This window comes from Chiloscyllium punctatum, chromosome 18 (assembly GCF_047496795.1).
Source record: "Chiloscyllium punctatum isolate Juve2018m chromosome 18, sChiPun1.3, whole genome shotgun sequence".
Taxonomy (NCBI): domain Eukaryota; kingdom Metazoa; phylum Chordata; class Chondrichthyes; order Orectolobiformes; family Hemiscylliidae; genus Chiloscyllium; species Chiloscyllium punctatum.
This window is the reverse complement of record NC_092756.1, coordinates 95,356,889-95,373,959: the sequence shown is the minus strand read 5'-3', so window position 1 is coordinate 95,373,959 and position 17,071 is coordinate 95,356,889. Positions and strand designations below refer to the sequence as shown.

The 17,071-nt window shown below is 44.8% G+C and overlaps 1 protein-coding gene across 1 annotated transcript; it reads left to right on the top strand.

The window, feature by feature from the left end:
- The first annotated feature begins 4,019 nt into the window (after nucleotides 1–4,019).
- Nucleotides 4,020–16,718, top strand: LOC140488990 (ferritin heavy chain A-like). Its single transcript, XM_072588219.1, has 6 exons — nucleotides 4,020–4,121; nucleotides 5,041–5,187; nucleotides 5,803–5,928; nucleotides 15,472–15,618; nucleotides 16,187–16,312; nucleotides 16,572–16,718. Exons 1-6 carry the CDS (start codon nucleotides 4,020–4,022, stop codon nucleotides 16,716–16,718), a joined length of 795 nt encoding a protein of 264 aa, XP_072444320.1.
- The last annotated feature ends 353 nt before the right edge of the window (nucleotides 16,719–17,071 follow it).

The following is a 17,071-nucleotide window of genomic DNA, read 5'->3' as shown; positions in this document are numbered from 1 at the left end:
AATGTTGCGATTGGAACTGATACGCCAAGTGACAAGGGAATTTATTGATGTGATTATAGTCATTAGTGCAGAGGTAGTGTTTCCCAGCATGCATGTTGATATGTGCTACTCCTTTAACTTGGTGGATGGACATTATCAGTGTCAGTTTGTGAAAAGCCAAAGCTGCCACCTGAATTATGTTGTTGACAGGGAATCACATGGTCACAGGAGAGAGGTGGGGAATTGGTTTGGGGAGGGGGGTGTCAAAGTCAGGATAATGGGGAGTGTGCCAACACCACTCAAGGATCTTGACACCCTCTGGTTCAAAGCAGCCCTCTTGATTCAACCCTTCCATTCACTGACACTTAGCAACTGCAAGGTGTACCATCGATCAAATGCTGTAGGAATTCACCAAAGCTCCTCAGACAACATATTCCAAACCCATGACCACTCCCATCTAGAAGGACAAGGGCAGAAATACATTGTAACTCCACCCCTTACAAGTTCCCCTCTGAGCCACTCACCGTTTTGACTTGGAACTATGTCACTGTTCTTCCCCTGTTGCTGAGTCAAAATCCTGGATTCCCTCCCAAACAGGATTGTGGGTCTACCTCCACCACATAGACAACAGCAGCAATTCAAGGCGGCAAATCATCACCACCAGCCTGATAAGGGTAGTTAAGATTAGATTATCTACAGTATGGAAACAGGCCCTTTAGCCCAACAAATCCACACTGACTCTCTGAAGAGAAACCCACCCTCCTCTGACTAATGCACCTAACAACTCTGGACAAGTTAGCATAGCCAATTCAGCTGGCCTGCACGTTTTTGTAATGTGGGAAGAAGCCCACGCAGAAAGTCAGCCAAGGCTGGAATCGAACCGGTGTTCCCGGCACTGTGAGGCAACAGTGCTAGCCACTGTGCTGTGGGCAATAAATGCTGGCCCAGCCATCAGCACTTCATTGTGTGAGTGAATTAAAAATTAGCTAGATCTGATTACTCTCCCCAAGGAGAGGTACTGGGAAACAGCTTTTCATGAGATTTATCAATGTTATAGATGAAGGAATGAAGGGCCATCAATAAAATGATGGACTTGACATCAGGTGACACATGACCATGAGAGCAGAATGTTCAAAGTTTAATGGAATGGGCAAGACTGTCAGATACAGGACACTGAGGGGAAGTGTAAAGTGATCCACTTCTGACCAAGAAAGACAATTCACAGTGTTTTATAAAAGGTGATATCTTCTGCTTGTTAACAAAACTAATGATCAAAATGAAATTATTCAGACAAGTGAACAGATGGAAAAACACAAAGCAAAGGAACTAATTTAATTTTAGTCCTGATCTCAAAGAAGTTCTTTGTTCTTTTATAAGAGCTGACACGTCATGTTAAAATTGTACACGACATTGGTTCAGCCACATTTAGAATACTGTGTACAGTTCTGGTCGCCACATTACCAAAAGGATGTCGACAATTGGGAGAGGGTGCAGAGAAGGTTTACAAGGAGATTGCCTGGTATGGAAAGTGTGAGCTATGAAGAGAGGTTGAGTAGTGTCATAGAGATGTATAGCATGGAAACAGACCCTTTGGTCCAACCCGTCCAGGCAGACCAGATATCCCAACTCAATCTAGTTCCACCTGCCAGCACCTGGCCCATATCCCTCTAAACCCTTCCTATTCATATACCCATCCAAATAGCTCTAAAGTGTTGCAATTGTACCAGCCTCCACCACATCCTCTGGCAGCTCATTCCATACACGTACCACCCTCTGCGTGAAAAAGTTGCCCCTTAGGTTGCTTTTATATCTTTCCCCTCTCACCCTAAACCTATGCCATCTAGTTCTGGACTCCCTGACCCCAGGGAAAAGACTTTGTCTATTTATCCTATCCATGCCCCTCATAATATTTAAAATAACAAAGGGTAATATCAGGGTACATAGAGTTAAGATTTTTTCTGAGGGTGAAGGATTCAATAACGAGAGGTCACGCTTTCAAGGTGAGAGGTGAAAAGTTTAAGGGGGATAAATGCGGCAAGTACTTTATTCAGAGGGTGGTGGGTGTCTGGAGTGCGTTGCCAGCAGAGGGGGTAGAGGCAGGCACCATAGGTTCATTTAAGATGCGTTTGCACAGATGCACAATTAGGTGAGGATGAGAGGAATACAGATGCTTAGGAATCAGGCGACAGGTTTAGACAGTAGATTTGGATCGCCTCAGGCTTGGAGGGCCTGTTCCTGGGCTGCAAATTTTCTTTGTTCTCTTTGTTCTTTTGAATCCTTCTGGATGGAGGTTCTTTGTAAAATTGTCAAACTCTGGTTCAACCACATCTGGAGTGCTCAGTTCTGGTATTAATGGTGCAGCCCTGAATTTCTGAATGAACTCCAAGATAAAGAGCTGGTTAAATGATGACAACAGTTTGCCCACAATCCTCAGGGTACAAGGTTAAGGAAGGAGTGCAATTGAAATTTTAATGAGGTTGAATGGATTTGACAGAGAAGATACAGGGGAACTGTTTCTTTACAATGGATCAACTAAAACTGAGGATGTGGAATAGGATTATAGTCTTCAAATTAGATCTGAACTGTCCGGGATAACGTTAGGAATGGATGCTTCACAGGAAGGATAGTGGATGCGCGCACACACAGGCACAAACACACAAAAATACTGTTCACAGCACAGACACGGTCCTTGACAGAAGGTAGGTACAGCTCAAGTGGCAAGGAAATGTTGACTGGGGATCTTCCTCCTGCTGCAGCCTTTACCCACCCCTGCAGATAGCAGACAAATACCCTCTGCCTGGATGGATGGCCGTTGAGGACTTGTTTTGCATCGCACTTTATCGGGATCCTCCCCTCTGACCTTACATTCCTGGGTGGTCCTGCAAGGAGGTGAAAACCTTTTGAGGTATCGCTCTCAGAGTCAATGGGACACTCGAGGCTCCCCATCACAGCGAGGTGACAATCCACAGAAAGGTCAGTCAGGAGATAGAGGCAGGGAAACACTGTTCAGATGCAGATCATCCACAGAATCACAGAATTGTTATGGCACAGGAGGAGGCCCTTTGGTCCATTGGGCCTGCAACAGCTCTGGTTGTTTCCTTATGAACCTGTCCAGAGATGTTATCAGACACCTCTGGAGCAGGTAGGGTCTTGTACAGAGACCTCCTGGCCCAGACAAAGGGACACTACCCCTGTGTCACAAGACTCTTACTAAACAGGTTATTGAAGCAGAATTAGAGAAAAAAGGAATGGGAGTCGGCCATTCAGCCCTACAGGCCTGCTCCACCATTCCATGTGAGTGAAGCTGATCATCTAACTCAGTACCATCTCCCACTCCATCCCCATAAACTTTGATCCCTTTAGCCCTAAGAGCTGGACCGAACTCCATCTTGAAAACATTCAATGTTTCAGTCTCAATGTTTTCTGTGGCAAAGAATCCCACAGCCTCCCCACTCTCTGGGTCAAGACATTTCTCCTCATCTTAGTCCTAAACAGTTTACCCCGTGTCACGAGACTGTGCCCACCCCCCGGATTCTGGACTCCCCACCATTGAGAACATAGTCTCTGCCCCAACTGCTCCTGTTACAATTGCCTTGTCCTAGCACCAATCTCCCATTTCCAACACAAAAGGCTGAGAAACTGACTCCCCTTCTTCATTGAGCCCCTCTTTCAGTTGGTCACAACTTATTTTAAAAGAAAACTTGAAAACCTTTCCTAATCCAAACTTAATTCTTTCAAAAGGACACAATCTCACAGTGACCTGATTGAGATTCTGTTGAGTGACCTCCTGCTGTTCCAATCACAGATTAATCATCCAGACCTGATTCTAATCTACACCTCTGATCAGCTCTGGTTAACACATCCCCACTCTCTCATTGGGGCCTATGTTCATGGGGAATTCCTGATTGGGTGTCAGGAATTGTCAATCATCATTGGTGATACTGCTCCCTGGATGTTCCGTGGGGGATAAATACAAGAGCTTATGGGAGTGAGATTCAGGTCGGTAGTTATCTCAGTGATATTGAGCAGGAATAGTGAAGATGGCCTCCCAAGTGTGTCAGAACTACCACAAGGACTGTGAGGATGCTGTTAACAAGCAGATCAACCTGGAGCTCTATTCCTCCTATGTTTACCTCTCCATGGTGAGGCTTGTGGGCTTGAAGGTTCTGTTTTAAAGTTAAGACTGTGATGTAACTATATGGAGTATCTAAGAATTTCCTTGGTCATATGTCTGAGCAAATTGCATGTTGAGACAGTTGTCCGTGTCCCCTTCCCTGGACATACTTGACCCTGAAACCCTGTTTAGGATGGCCCTTAAAATATAACCCTCCTTTGGGTGAGGGTCCCCAGTTTATTGTAACTCTGCACAGTGTAACCACTGGCAATTACCCTCCTGACTGCGGAGGCTGGTGATGTCTTAATTCTCTTTAGCTGGTTATGACTCAACTTTCTTGGAAAACTTTCTCTAAACCAAATGTATTAATTTTAAAAGTTGTCCTAATAAAGCTATTTCTGTTGAAGTAAGTTTCATAACTTTGAATGAGGAAAGGTGGTTAAATGGCACACTTTCTCACATTGAAATGTGAATGATTTACAAAATAGCACAGTCAAAATTCTGTGCAGAGTGGATACTTATTCAGATGGGTGAGCTTGGTAATGAGATAGCTGACTGAGACTTCACATGTTAATCAATATGTTCATGTCCTGAGTTTCAGTTGGTGAATGACCTCACCAGCTTCCAGCATTGAGCATGAATGTTTCTAAACTGCAGTGCAGGGATGTCTAATGGCTGTCCTCAACTGGGACCTTCACAGTCCTGTGCCACACTAGCACACTACCTCCTTAAGATACAGGCCAGGGGTTGCAGTTGGGTTTTTTTGATCTTCAGTTCAGGGAGATCCAAATGTCTGTTATTTGGGCCAAAAGTCACAGGAGATGACTTTCTGCTTTTGTCACTAACTTCAATTAATTGGAAGTGAATTGAAATGGTGGGATGGGTCACTTTCTGATTGAACCATGGATGAGATTGAGATTTGCTTCCCACTTTATCTCCACTTGCAGTCCTCTTACTTTGACCGGGATGATGTTGCCCTGCGTCACTTTGCTGAGTTCTTCAAGGAGCAGTCCCATGAGGAACGGGAACACGCTGAGAAACTGATGGCATTCCAGAATAAACGTGGAGGCCGAGTCCTCCTGCATGATGTCAAGGTTGGCTTCTGTAAACCTTTTGAAGGTTTATTTTGTGTGAACTCAAATTGACTGGTATCACGCAAACTGTTTATTGTCTCCAGATTTGAATAAATTGTTCACCAAAACCATGCATTGAATTTAAAAAAAACAACTAGTTAACACTTGTGAAACAGCAATAGACAATTGGGATGATCCAGAATACTGGAAGGAGAGCAACATTCCCATGTAAGAATGATCCACTATATAACCTCCGATGTCAATTCCAACACCCCTAGTAATCTGAGGTAAGAATGGGAGAATCCATAGGGGTGGAAGGTAGCTGCATCTCCAAGATGTTTCTAATGGGCTGGTCAAAAGGATCGAAAGGGATAGAACAGTACACCAAGGAATTACCACCATTGGTGCATATTTTTAGATACATTTGGATTATAGTATCTTAAAACAGTTTTATAGTAAGAGCTTCTAAAATGTCTTCAGCTCAAGGAACAGTGAAAACTAAAGGGGTCAGTAAAACAATTGGCCTGAAATCCAACTCTTGCAATGTTTGGTGGAATACTGAACTGATCTGATGTAGCCTGTGATCCATCTGTCTGAGATGAGCTGTTTTTTCTCTCCTGACTTCCCTTGTTCCAGAAGCCAGAGCAGGATGAGTGGGGCAATGGTCTGGAGGCAATGCAGAGAGCTCTGCAGATGGAGAAGGATGTGAACCAGAGTCTGCTGGATCTGCACAAACTCTCCTCTGGCCACACTGACCCTCATGTGAGTTTCATATTTTTCTCTCCAAAAGTTTGGAAGGAAATCTGTTTGTTTACTCCCTGGGGGGGCAATTCCAATTCTAATCTACCTGCCTCCTGCGGCTGAAATCCTGAAGCTTTTCAGAAGGCATCCCTGATTGTCCCCCTCCCTCCCCACAATGTGGGGGAGATGGTCATGTCTGTAATGGGATGTCACATTCAGGTGCATGGTTTGTTCCTTGAGGCTAATCTTTGTCTCCTCTTCCAGCTGTGTGACTTCCTGGAGAGGCACTACTTGGATGAGCAAGTGAAGATGATCAAGAAGCTGGGAGATCACATCACCAACCTGAAGAGACTGGGAGCCCCTGAGAATGGCCTGGGAGAGTACCTGTTTGACAGGCTCACCCTGAGCTGAGTGGGATTCAAGGACTCCATTTGTTGGACATGGTGACTTCATTCTAGTGGATGACTTTGGTTGTGCTCTGCACAAAATTAAAATAGTGTTCACCATGGAACTGAGTACTGTGTGTAACTACTTCGTTTCATTGGGTTCTTGGGGTTTTGATGTTTAACAGCTGATTATTAAATCCTTTTTTCTCAACCTTGTTTCGATGCTTGTCCCAATAATTTGTTCTGTTTTATTCGGCTGTGGAGAGGGATTTTTGGACTAAGTGAGCAATTCTCATCATTGGAAATTCCACAACAGCTTAAGCTTTTTGACTTGTAAGGAATACTCACTATCTGCCTGTGCTCACTGGAACAAGGTTACAGTAACAGCCTCTAGTCAACAGTTAGAAATCTAATCCCAGTCTAAATGTTTGATACAACTGCTATACTCTGAGCTATTCTTTCAACTTTTTTAAGACTGAAGCAAAAAACTGGCTGCTACAACTCAGGAAGAAGACCTGCTGGGAATACTTGGGTTTGGCAGTATGGCTGGTGTGAAATCAGTTGAGAACAGTTGCTAGACCTGAAATATTGATTTTTTTTTTTTCTTCTTGCAATGCCTACTGTATTCCAGCTATTTGGTTTAATTTTTAGATTCTGATTTAACCAATCATCTAAAATTACTCCTTTTTCACAAGAATATAAAGGTTGAATATCTTGCTTGGAGGTACACTACCTTTGACTGTTCTTGGATAAGCTATACTTGATTATTTATATGGTGGTTTTCCCAAGCTGGGAAATGATTTCTCTTTTATCCACGTTCTATTGGGGAGAATGAAGATTCTGCTTTTGATTGGCATCAGTGTCTCTAGTCTACTTGGTTAATAACTATCCTCTACGTGAGGAAATGCAGCAGTGCCAACATTGTCCCGCATGGGACAAATATAGCAATTCCATTTTTATGGCTCTTGCAATGCAGGGATGTCAAATATTGAAGGCAGCTCGAGGACCAGAGTAGTATTTGCAGGCTTTTGTTCCAATTATTTTTCCTTTAATTTACATGAAATCAGCTCTCCTTCGATTCTACCCTGCATGGAGTGTGGAGTCACTGTGACATTGACCTATTTCTAGGGAAATCTAACAGGTGACTAGTACTGATCGGGTGTATCATATTCACAGCCCATGATAGAATAAGGAGGTCACTAAATAACTCGGTTATGACTGCTCAATCATCATAAGGCTACACTGTTCATTTTTCTCAGACTGAACTGAGATAAATGGGGCAGGTGGGTGTCTTTGGGGACTGGGGAGAGAGTGTTTCCCATTTACATTAGTATTCTATAAATGTCCGCTACAAATGTAAGCTCTGATGCTTTACATGTCAATACTATTGGGATTGAAAATGCATAATGTGCTTTAAATTTGCACACACCGCTCGGTCAAATGTTCTTTTCCAATTCCCCCAGTGTGCAAACTGAGAGAGTCCATTTTGCAGGCTTGAGCAGGCTCTGAATGTTGATATTAGAAATGATGCTCCAAGTGATAAGGCTATCTATGGATTTGGTTATGTTCATCAGTTCTCAGGTGGTGGTGGTTCCCTGTGTGCATTTTGATTTTAGGATTGAATCATTTAATTTAAAACAGCCACCTTTAATGATTTCATTGACAGGGAATTTCATGATCATTGCTGGGGAATTGGCTTGGGAGAGGGACTGTCAGTCTTTATAATGGGGAGTGTACAAACAACACTCCAGGATCTTGACACCCTCCACTTCAAAGCAACTCACTTCATTGGCACAATAGCCACCAACATTCATTCCTTCCACCCACTGACACTTAACTACTGCAAGGTGTACCATCTACCAAATGCTGTAGGAATTTGCCAACATGTTCCAAACCCATGACCACTCCCATCTAGAAGGAAGAGGGCAAAGATACATAGCAACCCCACCCTTGCATGTTTGTCTCTGAACCACTCACCATTTTGACTCGGAAAATATATTGCTGTTCTTCCTCTGTTACTGAGTCAAAATCCTGGATTCCTACCGAACACGATTGTGGGTCGACATCTACCAAATGGACAACAGCAGCAATTCAAGAAGATAAATCATCACCACCTTGACAAGGGTAATTAAGGATGGGCAATAAATGTTGGCCTAGCCAACAGCACCCTCAGCCAGGGAGTGAATTAAAACTAGCAAGATCTGATTACTTTCCCCAAGGAGAGGCACTGGGAGCCATAACGTTTCATGAGATTTGTAAATGTTATCAATGAAGGGCCATCAATACAATGATGACTCTACATCAGGTGACACATGACCATGAGAGCAGAATGTTCAAAGTTTAATGGAATGGGCAAGACTGTCAGATACAGGACACTGAGGGGAAGTGTAAAGTGATCCACTTCTGACCAAGAAAGATAATTCACAGTGTTTTATAAATGGCGATATCTTCTGTTTGTTAACAAAACTAATGATCAAAATGAAATTATTCAGACAATTGGATAGAAATGTAGTGAACTGACATAAAAACACAAAACAAAGGAACTAATTTAATATTAGTCCTGATCTGAAAGAGGTTCAAATCCCTATGGAGGTTCTTTGTAAAAGTGTCAAATTCTGGTTCAACCACATCTGGAGTGCTCAGTTCTGGTATTAATGGTGCAGCCCTGAATTTCTGAATGAACTCAGAGATAAAGAGCTGGTTAAATGACATCAACAGTTTGTCCACATTCCTCAGGGTAGAAAGTTAAGGGATGAGCATAATTGAAATGTTTATGGTGATAAATGGATTTGACAGAGTAGACAGAGGGGAACTGTTTCTTCACAATGGGTCAAATAGAACTGAGGATGTGGAATGGGATTAGAATCTTCACATTAGAACTAAACTGTCCAGGATAATGTTCGGAATGGCTTCTTCACACGAAGGATAGTGAATGCACACACACATGCACAAGCACACAAAATTACAGCTCACAGCACTGACACGGTGCTTCACAGAAGGTAGAGCCAGCTCAAGTGGCAAGGAAATGTCGATTTGTGATCTCCCTCCTGCTGTAGCCTTTACCCACCCCCGTGGTTAGCAGACAAATATCTTCTGCCTGGATGCATGGCCGTTGAGGATTTGATTTGCATTCATCTTTATCTGATCCTCCCCTCTGACCTTACCATCCTGGGTGGCCCTGCCAGGAGGTGGAAACTCTTGACGTATCGCTCTCAGACTCAACGGGACACACGAGGCTCTCCATCACAGCGAGGTGACAATCCACAGAAAGGTCAGTCAGGAGATAGAGGCACGGAAACACTGTTCAGATGCAGATCATCTTCCCATTCTCCATCCAACATTTTGATCCCTTTCGCCCTAAGAGCTGTACCTAACTCCTTCTTGGAAACATTCAATCTTTTCGTCTCAATGTTTTCTGTGGCAGAGAATTCCACAGCCTCCCCACTCTCTGGGTGAAGACATTTCTCCTCATCTCAGGTCTAAACAGCTTATCCCATGTCACTACACTGCCACCCCACACCCACCACCACCGACTCTGAACTCCCCGCCATTGAAAACTGCACATCTTTCTCACCCATTTCCAACAGAACAAGCTGAGAAACTGACTCCCCTTAGAAGATAGAAGATAGAACATAGAACAATACAGCGCAGAACAGGCCCTTCGGCCCACGATGTTGTGCCGAACTTCTATCCTAGATTAGGCACCCATCCATGTACCTATCCAAATGCCGCTTAAAGGTCGCCAATGATTCTGACTCTACCACTCCCACGGGCAGCACATTCCATGCCCCCACCACTCTCTGGGTAAAGAACCCACCCCTGACATTTCCCCTATACCTTCCACCCTTCACCTTAAATTTATGTCCCCTTGTAACACTCTGTTGTACCCGGGGAAAAAGTTTCTGACTGTCTACTCTATCTATTCCTCTGATCATCTTATAAACCTCTATCAAGTCACCCCTCATCCTTCGCCGTTCCAACGAGAAAAGGCCGAGAACTCTCAACCTATCCTCGTACAACCTATTCTCCATTCCAGGCAACATCCTGGTAAATCTTCTCTGCACCCTCTCCAAAGCTTCCACATCTTTCCTAAAGTGAGGCGACCAGAACTGCACACAGTACTCCAAATGTGGCCTAACCAAGGTCCTGTACAGCTGCAACATCACTTCACGACTCTTGAATTCAATCCCTCTGCTAATGAACGATAATACTCCATAGGCCTTCTTACAAACTCTATCCACCTGAGTGGCAACTTTCAAAGATCTATGTACATAGACCCCAAGATCCCTCTGTTCCTCCACCTGAGTAAGAACCCTACCATTAACCCTGTATTCCGCATTCTTATTTGTTCATCCAAAATGGACAACCTCACACTTGGCAGGGTTGAACTCCATCTGCCACTCCTCAACCCAGCTCTGCATCATATCTAAGTCCCTTTGCAAACGACAAATGCCCTCCTCACTGTCCACAACTCCACCTATCTTCGTATCATCTGCAAATTTACTGACCCACCCTTCGACTCCCTCATCCAAGTCATTCATAAAAATTACAAACAGCAGAGGACCCAGAACTGATCCCTGCGGAACTCCACTTTTAACTGGGCTCCAGGCAGAATATTTACCATCTACCACCACTCTCTGACTTCGACCGGTTAGCCAGTTTTCTATCCAATTGACCAAATTTCCCTCTATCCCATGCCTCCTGACTTTCCGCATAAGCCTACCATGGGGAACCTTATCAAATGCCTTACTAAAATCCATGTACACTACATCCACTGCTCTACCCTCATCCACATGCTTGGTCACCTCCTCGAAGAATTCAATAAGACTTGTAAGGCAAGAACTTCACAAATCCGTGCTGGCTGTCCCTAATCAAGCAGTGTCTTTCCAGATACTCATGAATCCTATCCCTCAGTACCCTTTCCATTACTTTGCCTACCACAGAAGTAAGACTAACTGGCCTGAAATTCCCGGGGTAATCCCGATTCCCTTTTTTGAACAGGGGCACAACATTCGCTACTCTCCAGTCCCCTGGGACCACCCCTGTTGACACTGAAGACGAGAAGATCATTGCCTACGGTACTGCAATTTCCTCTCTTGCTTCCCACATAATCCTAGGATATATCCCGTCAGGCCTGGGTGACTTGTCTATCCTCAAGTTGTTCAAAATGTCCAACACATCTTCCTTCCTAACAAGTATCTCTTCTAGCTTACCAGTCCGTTTCACACTCTCCTCTTCAACAATACGGTCCCTCTCGTTCGTAAATACTGAAGAGAAGTACTTGTTCAAGACTTCTCCTATCTCTTCCGAATCAATACACAATCTCCCACTACTGTCCTTGATCGGACCTACCCTCGTTCTCGTCATTCCCAGGTTTCTCACATACGCATAAAATGCCTTGGGGTTATCCTTGATCCTATCTGCCAAGGATTTTTCATGCCCTCTCTTAGCTCTCCTAATCCCTTTCTTCAGGTCCCTTCTGGCTATCCTGTATCCCTCCACTGCTCTGTCTGAACCCTGTTTCCTCAACCTTATGTAAGCCCCCTTCTTCCTCTTTACTAGACATTCAACCTCCCTCGTCAACCAAAGCTCCCTCACACGACCATCTCTTCCCTGCCTGATAGGTACATACATATCAAGGACACGTCGTATCTGCTCTTTGAAAAAGTTCCACATTTCCACCACATCCTTCCCTGACAGCCTATGCTCCCAACGTATGCTCCTCAAATCCTGTCTTACAGAATCGTAATTTCCCTTCCCCCAATTGTAAAATCTACCTTGTTGTGCGCACCTATCTCTCTCCATAACCAAGGTGAAAGTCACAGAATTGTGGTCACCATCACCAAAATGTTCACCCACTAACAAGCCCATCACTTGTCCCGGTTCATTACCGAGTACCAAATCCAATATGGCCTCCCCTCTGGTTGGACAATCTACATACTGCATTAGAAAAGCTTCCCGGACACACTGCACAAACACCGCCCCATCCAATCTACTTGATCTAAAGAGCTTCCAATCAATATTTGGGAAGTTGAACTCGCCCATGACTACGACCCTGTGGCTTCTGCACCTTTCCAAAATCAGTTTCCCAATCTGTTTCTCCACATCTCTGCTGCTATTGGGGGGCCTATAGTAAACACCCAACAAGGTGACTGCACCTTTCCTATTTCTGACTTCAGCCCATACTACCTCCAGAGGCAGATCCCCCTCGATCTGTCTTTCTGCAGCCGTTATACCATTTCTAATTAGCAATGCCACCCCCCCTCCTTTTTTACCACCCTCCCTAATCTTACTGAAACATCTGTAACCAGGAACCTCCAACAGCCATTCCTGTCCCTCATCTATCCACGTTTCCGTGATGGCCACAACATCGTAGTCCCAGGTACCGATCCACGCCTTAAGTTCACCCACCTTATTTCTGATACTCCTTGCGTTGAAGTATACGCACTTGAGCCCATCTCTGTGTCCGCAAGTATTCCCTGTCAGTGCTACCTTCTCCACAGCCTCGCGACATTCTTGGACATCCTGAAAAACAACTAACCTACTTGCTGGACTACAAGTCTGGATCCCATCCCCCTGCCAAATTAGTTTAAACCCCCCCGAAGAGTGCTAGCAAACCTACCCCCCAGGATATTGGTGCCCTTCTGGTTCAGGTGCAACCCGTCCTGTTTGTACAGGTCCCACCTTCCCCAGAATGCAGTCCAATTGTCCAAATACCTGAAGCCCTCCCTCCTACACCATCCTTGCAGCCACGTGTTCAACTGCACTCTCTCCCTATTCTTTGCCTCACTGTCACGTGGCACTGGCAACAACCCAGAGATGACAACTCTGTCTGTCCTAGCTTTTAGCTTCCAGCCTAACTCCCTGAGCTCCTGAATGACCTCCCCACCCCTCTTCCTACCTATGTCGTTGGTGCCAATGTGTACCACGACTTCTGGCTACACACCCTCCCCCTTAAGGATTCTGAAGACACGGTCCGAGACGTCTCGGACCCTGGCACCCGGGAGGCAACAAACCATCCGAGAGTCTCGCCCATGTCCACAGAACCGCCTGTCCGTCCCTCTAACTAGAGATTCTCCTATAACTAGCGCTCTCCTCCTCTCCCCCTTTCCGTTCTGAGTCTCAGAGCCAGACCTCACGCCACAGACCCCTTCACTGCAGCTTACACCTGCAAGGCTGTCCCCCCCAACAGTTTCCAAAGCTGTATCCTTATTATTTAGGGGAACGACCACAGGGGAACCCTGCGCTGCCTGCTTCTTCCCCTTCCCACCTCTAGCTGTTACCCAGCTACCTCTGTTCTCCGGCGTAACTATGTCCCTGTAGCTTCTATCGATCACCCTCTCAGCCTCTCGAATAATCCTCAGTTCATCCAGCTCCAGTTCCAGTTCCCTAACTCGTTCGGTGAGGAGCAGGATCTGACTGCATTTCCTGCAGATGAAGTCGTCAGGAGTATCGGTGGTCGCACCCACTCAAATACTAATCACTTACCTTCCCGCCCAGCTCTGCGCTCCAACCTCACTTCCGCCCAGCTCGCGCCGCTCTCTGCGGTGAAAGATCTCCCGGGTTCGCTTTTACTCGGCCGCTGCTCCCACTCAAATGACCGTTGGTGTTAAAGGGTGAGTATTTATACTCACTGTTCTCCTTCCCGGCTGCCCCTCTGCTTGCTGTCACTTCCTCTGCTGCTCCCGCTCTTTCCGTGAAGAGAGAGAGAAAAAAAAACACCGCTGCCCGCTTCAGGTAAGTAATTTTAAAACAAACTATCTTACCTTAGCTGTAGTCTCCTGGGTTCACTTTTACTCAGCCGCTGCTCCCACTCAAATGACCCTTCTTCCTTGAGCCCCTATTGTAATTGGTCACAACAAACTTTATTTTAAAAGAATACTTGAAAACCTTTCATCATCCAAATCTATTTCTTTCAAAAGTACACAAACTCACCGTGACCTGACTGCAGAGGCTGGTGTTGTCTTAATTCTCTTTTAGTTTATAGTCTGTTCAGGATATTGGTTTGGCTACTGTTTGAATTTTGTTCAATGCTGGTCTCCCTCCTATTAGAAAGATATTGTGAAATGTTTGAAAGGGTTCAGAAAAGATTTACAAGGATGTTGCCAGGGTAGGAGGATTTGAGCTATTGGAAGAGGCTGAACAGGCTGGGACTGTTTTTCCCTGGAGTGTTGGAGGCTGAGGGGTGACCTCAAGTTGATAAAATCATGTGGGGAATGGATAGGATTGACAAAGCCATTTCACTGTGGTATGGAAGCCCAGAACTAAGGGCATAGGTTTAGGGTGAGAGGGGAATGACATGAGACCCAAGGGGCAACTTTTCCACTCTGGGTAGTATGCGTATGGAATGAGTTGCCAGAGGAAGTGGTGGACGCTAGTACAATGGCAACATTTAACAGCCATCTGGATGGGTATATGAATAGGAAGGGTTTGGAGCCATATGGGCAGGTGGGACTAGATTGGGTTGGGATATCTGGATGGTGTAATGAGGTTGGACCGAAGTGTTTGTTTACGTGCTGTACATCTGACTCCATAACAAATCTCTTTTTCAAAAAACTTTCTCTAAACCAAATGTATTGAATTTAAAAGCTGCCCAAATGAAGCTGTTGTCTTTTGTTGAAGATGAAGTGAGTTTGGTTATTGTCAGGAAAGGTGGTTTAATGGGTCTCTTTTTTATTTCACTTGAAATGTGAATGATCTAAAAATAGCACAGTCCAGATTCTGTGCAGAGTAGATAGCAGGACAGTGTGGTTATTCAGGTGGGTGAGGTTGGTAATCAGGTAGCTGACTGAGATTTCTGCCTGTTAGTCATGTTCATGTCCTGTGTCTGGTCAATGATCTCTCTAGCATCCAGCACTGAACAACAATGTTTCTAACCTGCAGTGCAGGGATACCTAATGGTTGTCTCCAATAAGGACCTTCTCGGTACTCTGCCACACGAGCACACTGCCTCCCTAACATACAGGCCAGGGGTTGCAGTTGGTGTTTTTTGTTTTTTCAGATCCTCATTTCTGGGAGGTCAAAATGTCTGCTATTCTGATCACAATCAACAGATGACATTCTGCTTTTGTCACTCACTTCAATTAATTGGAAGGGAATTAAAATGGTGGATGGGTCACTTTCTGATTGTGCCAAGGATGAAAGTAATGCTTTCTTCCCACTTTATCTCCACTTGCAGTCCTCTTACTTTGACCGGGATGATGTTGCCCTGCGTCACTTTGCTGAGTTCTTCAAGGAGCAGTCCCATGAGAAACGGGAACACGCTGAGAAACTGATGGAATTCCAGAATAAACGTGGAGGCCGAGTCCTCCTGCAGGATGTCAAGGTTAGCTTCTGTAAACGTTGGAGATTCGAGTGTTTTGTGTGAACTCCAATTGACTGGTATCACTCCAATCTGTTGAGCCTCAAGACTGAATAAATGCTATATGAATTGGAGATTGTATTGGTGAGCAATGCACTGAATTGGAGACTATTTTGCACTTGTGAAACAGCAATAGGCAATTGGGATGATCCAGAATACTGGATGGAGAGAATCATTCTCATGTAAGAATGATAAACTATATAACCTCCAGCTATAAATTCCAATGCCCCTCTCCTGAGGTAAGAATGAGAGAATCCATAGGGGTGGAAGGTAGCAGCATCTCCAAGATGTTTCTAATGGGCTGGTCAAAAGGGATAGAACAGTAAAGCAAGGAATTACATTTGGATTATACCTTTTCAAAATGTGCTTTCACAGTATGGTATGTTTCTAAACTTTAAGCTCTGGGAACAGTGACATCTAAAGGAGTCGGTAAAATCTAACTCTTTGGAATAATGGACTGATCAGATGTCGACTGTGATTCACCTGTCTGAGATGAGCTGTTTATTTTCTCTCCTGACTTCCCTTGTTCCAGAAGCCAGAGCAGGATGAGTGGGGCAATGGTCTGGAGGCAATGCAGAGAGCTCTGCAGATGGAGAAGGATGTGAACCAGAGTCTGCTGGATCTGCACAAACTCTCCTCTGGCCACACAGACCCTCATGTGAGTTCTTCACTTTTTTTTTTCTCTCAACATTTGGCTGGAAATGATCTTTGTTTACTCCTTGGTTGGGTGGTGGGTGGGTTCCAATTCTAATCTGCCTACCTCCTGCAGGCTGAAATCATAAGCTTTTCAACAGGCATCCCAGAGTGCACCTCTCCCCCTTCACAATGTGGTGGAGATTTCCCACATCTGTATTGGGACATCACTTTTGCAGGTGCATGGTTTGTTCCTCGAGGCTAATCTTTGTCTCCTCTTCCAGCTGTGTGACTTCCTGGAGAGGCACTACTTGGATGAGCAAGTGAAGATGATCAAGAAGCTGGGAGATCACATCACCAACCTGAAGAGACTGGGAGCCCCTGAGACTGGCCTGGGAGAGTACCTGTTTGACAGGCTCACCCTGAGCTGAGTGGGATTCAAGGACTCCATTTGTTGGACATGGTGACTTCATTCGAGTGGATGACTTTGGTTGTGCTCTGTACAAAATTAAAATAGTGTTCACCATGGAACTGAGTACTGTGTGTAACTACTTCGTTTCATTGGGTTCTTGGGGTTTTGATGTTTAACAGCTGATTATTAAATCCTTTTTTCTCAACCTTGTTTCGATGCTTGTCCCAATAATTTGTTCTGTTTTATTTCTGTGTAGAGGGATTTTTGGACTAAGTGAGCAATTCTCATCATTGGAAATTCCACAACAGCTTAAGCTTTTTAGCTTGTAAGGAATACTCACTATCTGCCTGTGCTCACTGGAACAAGGTTACA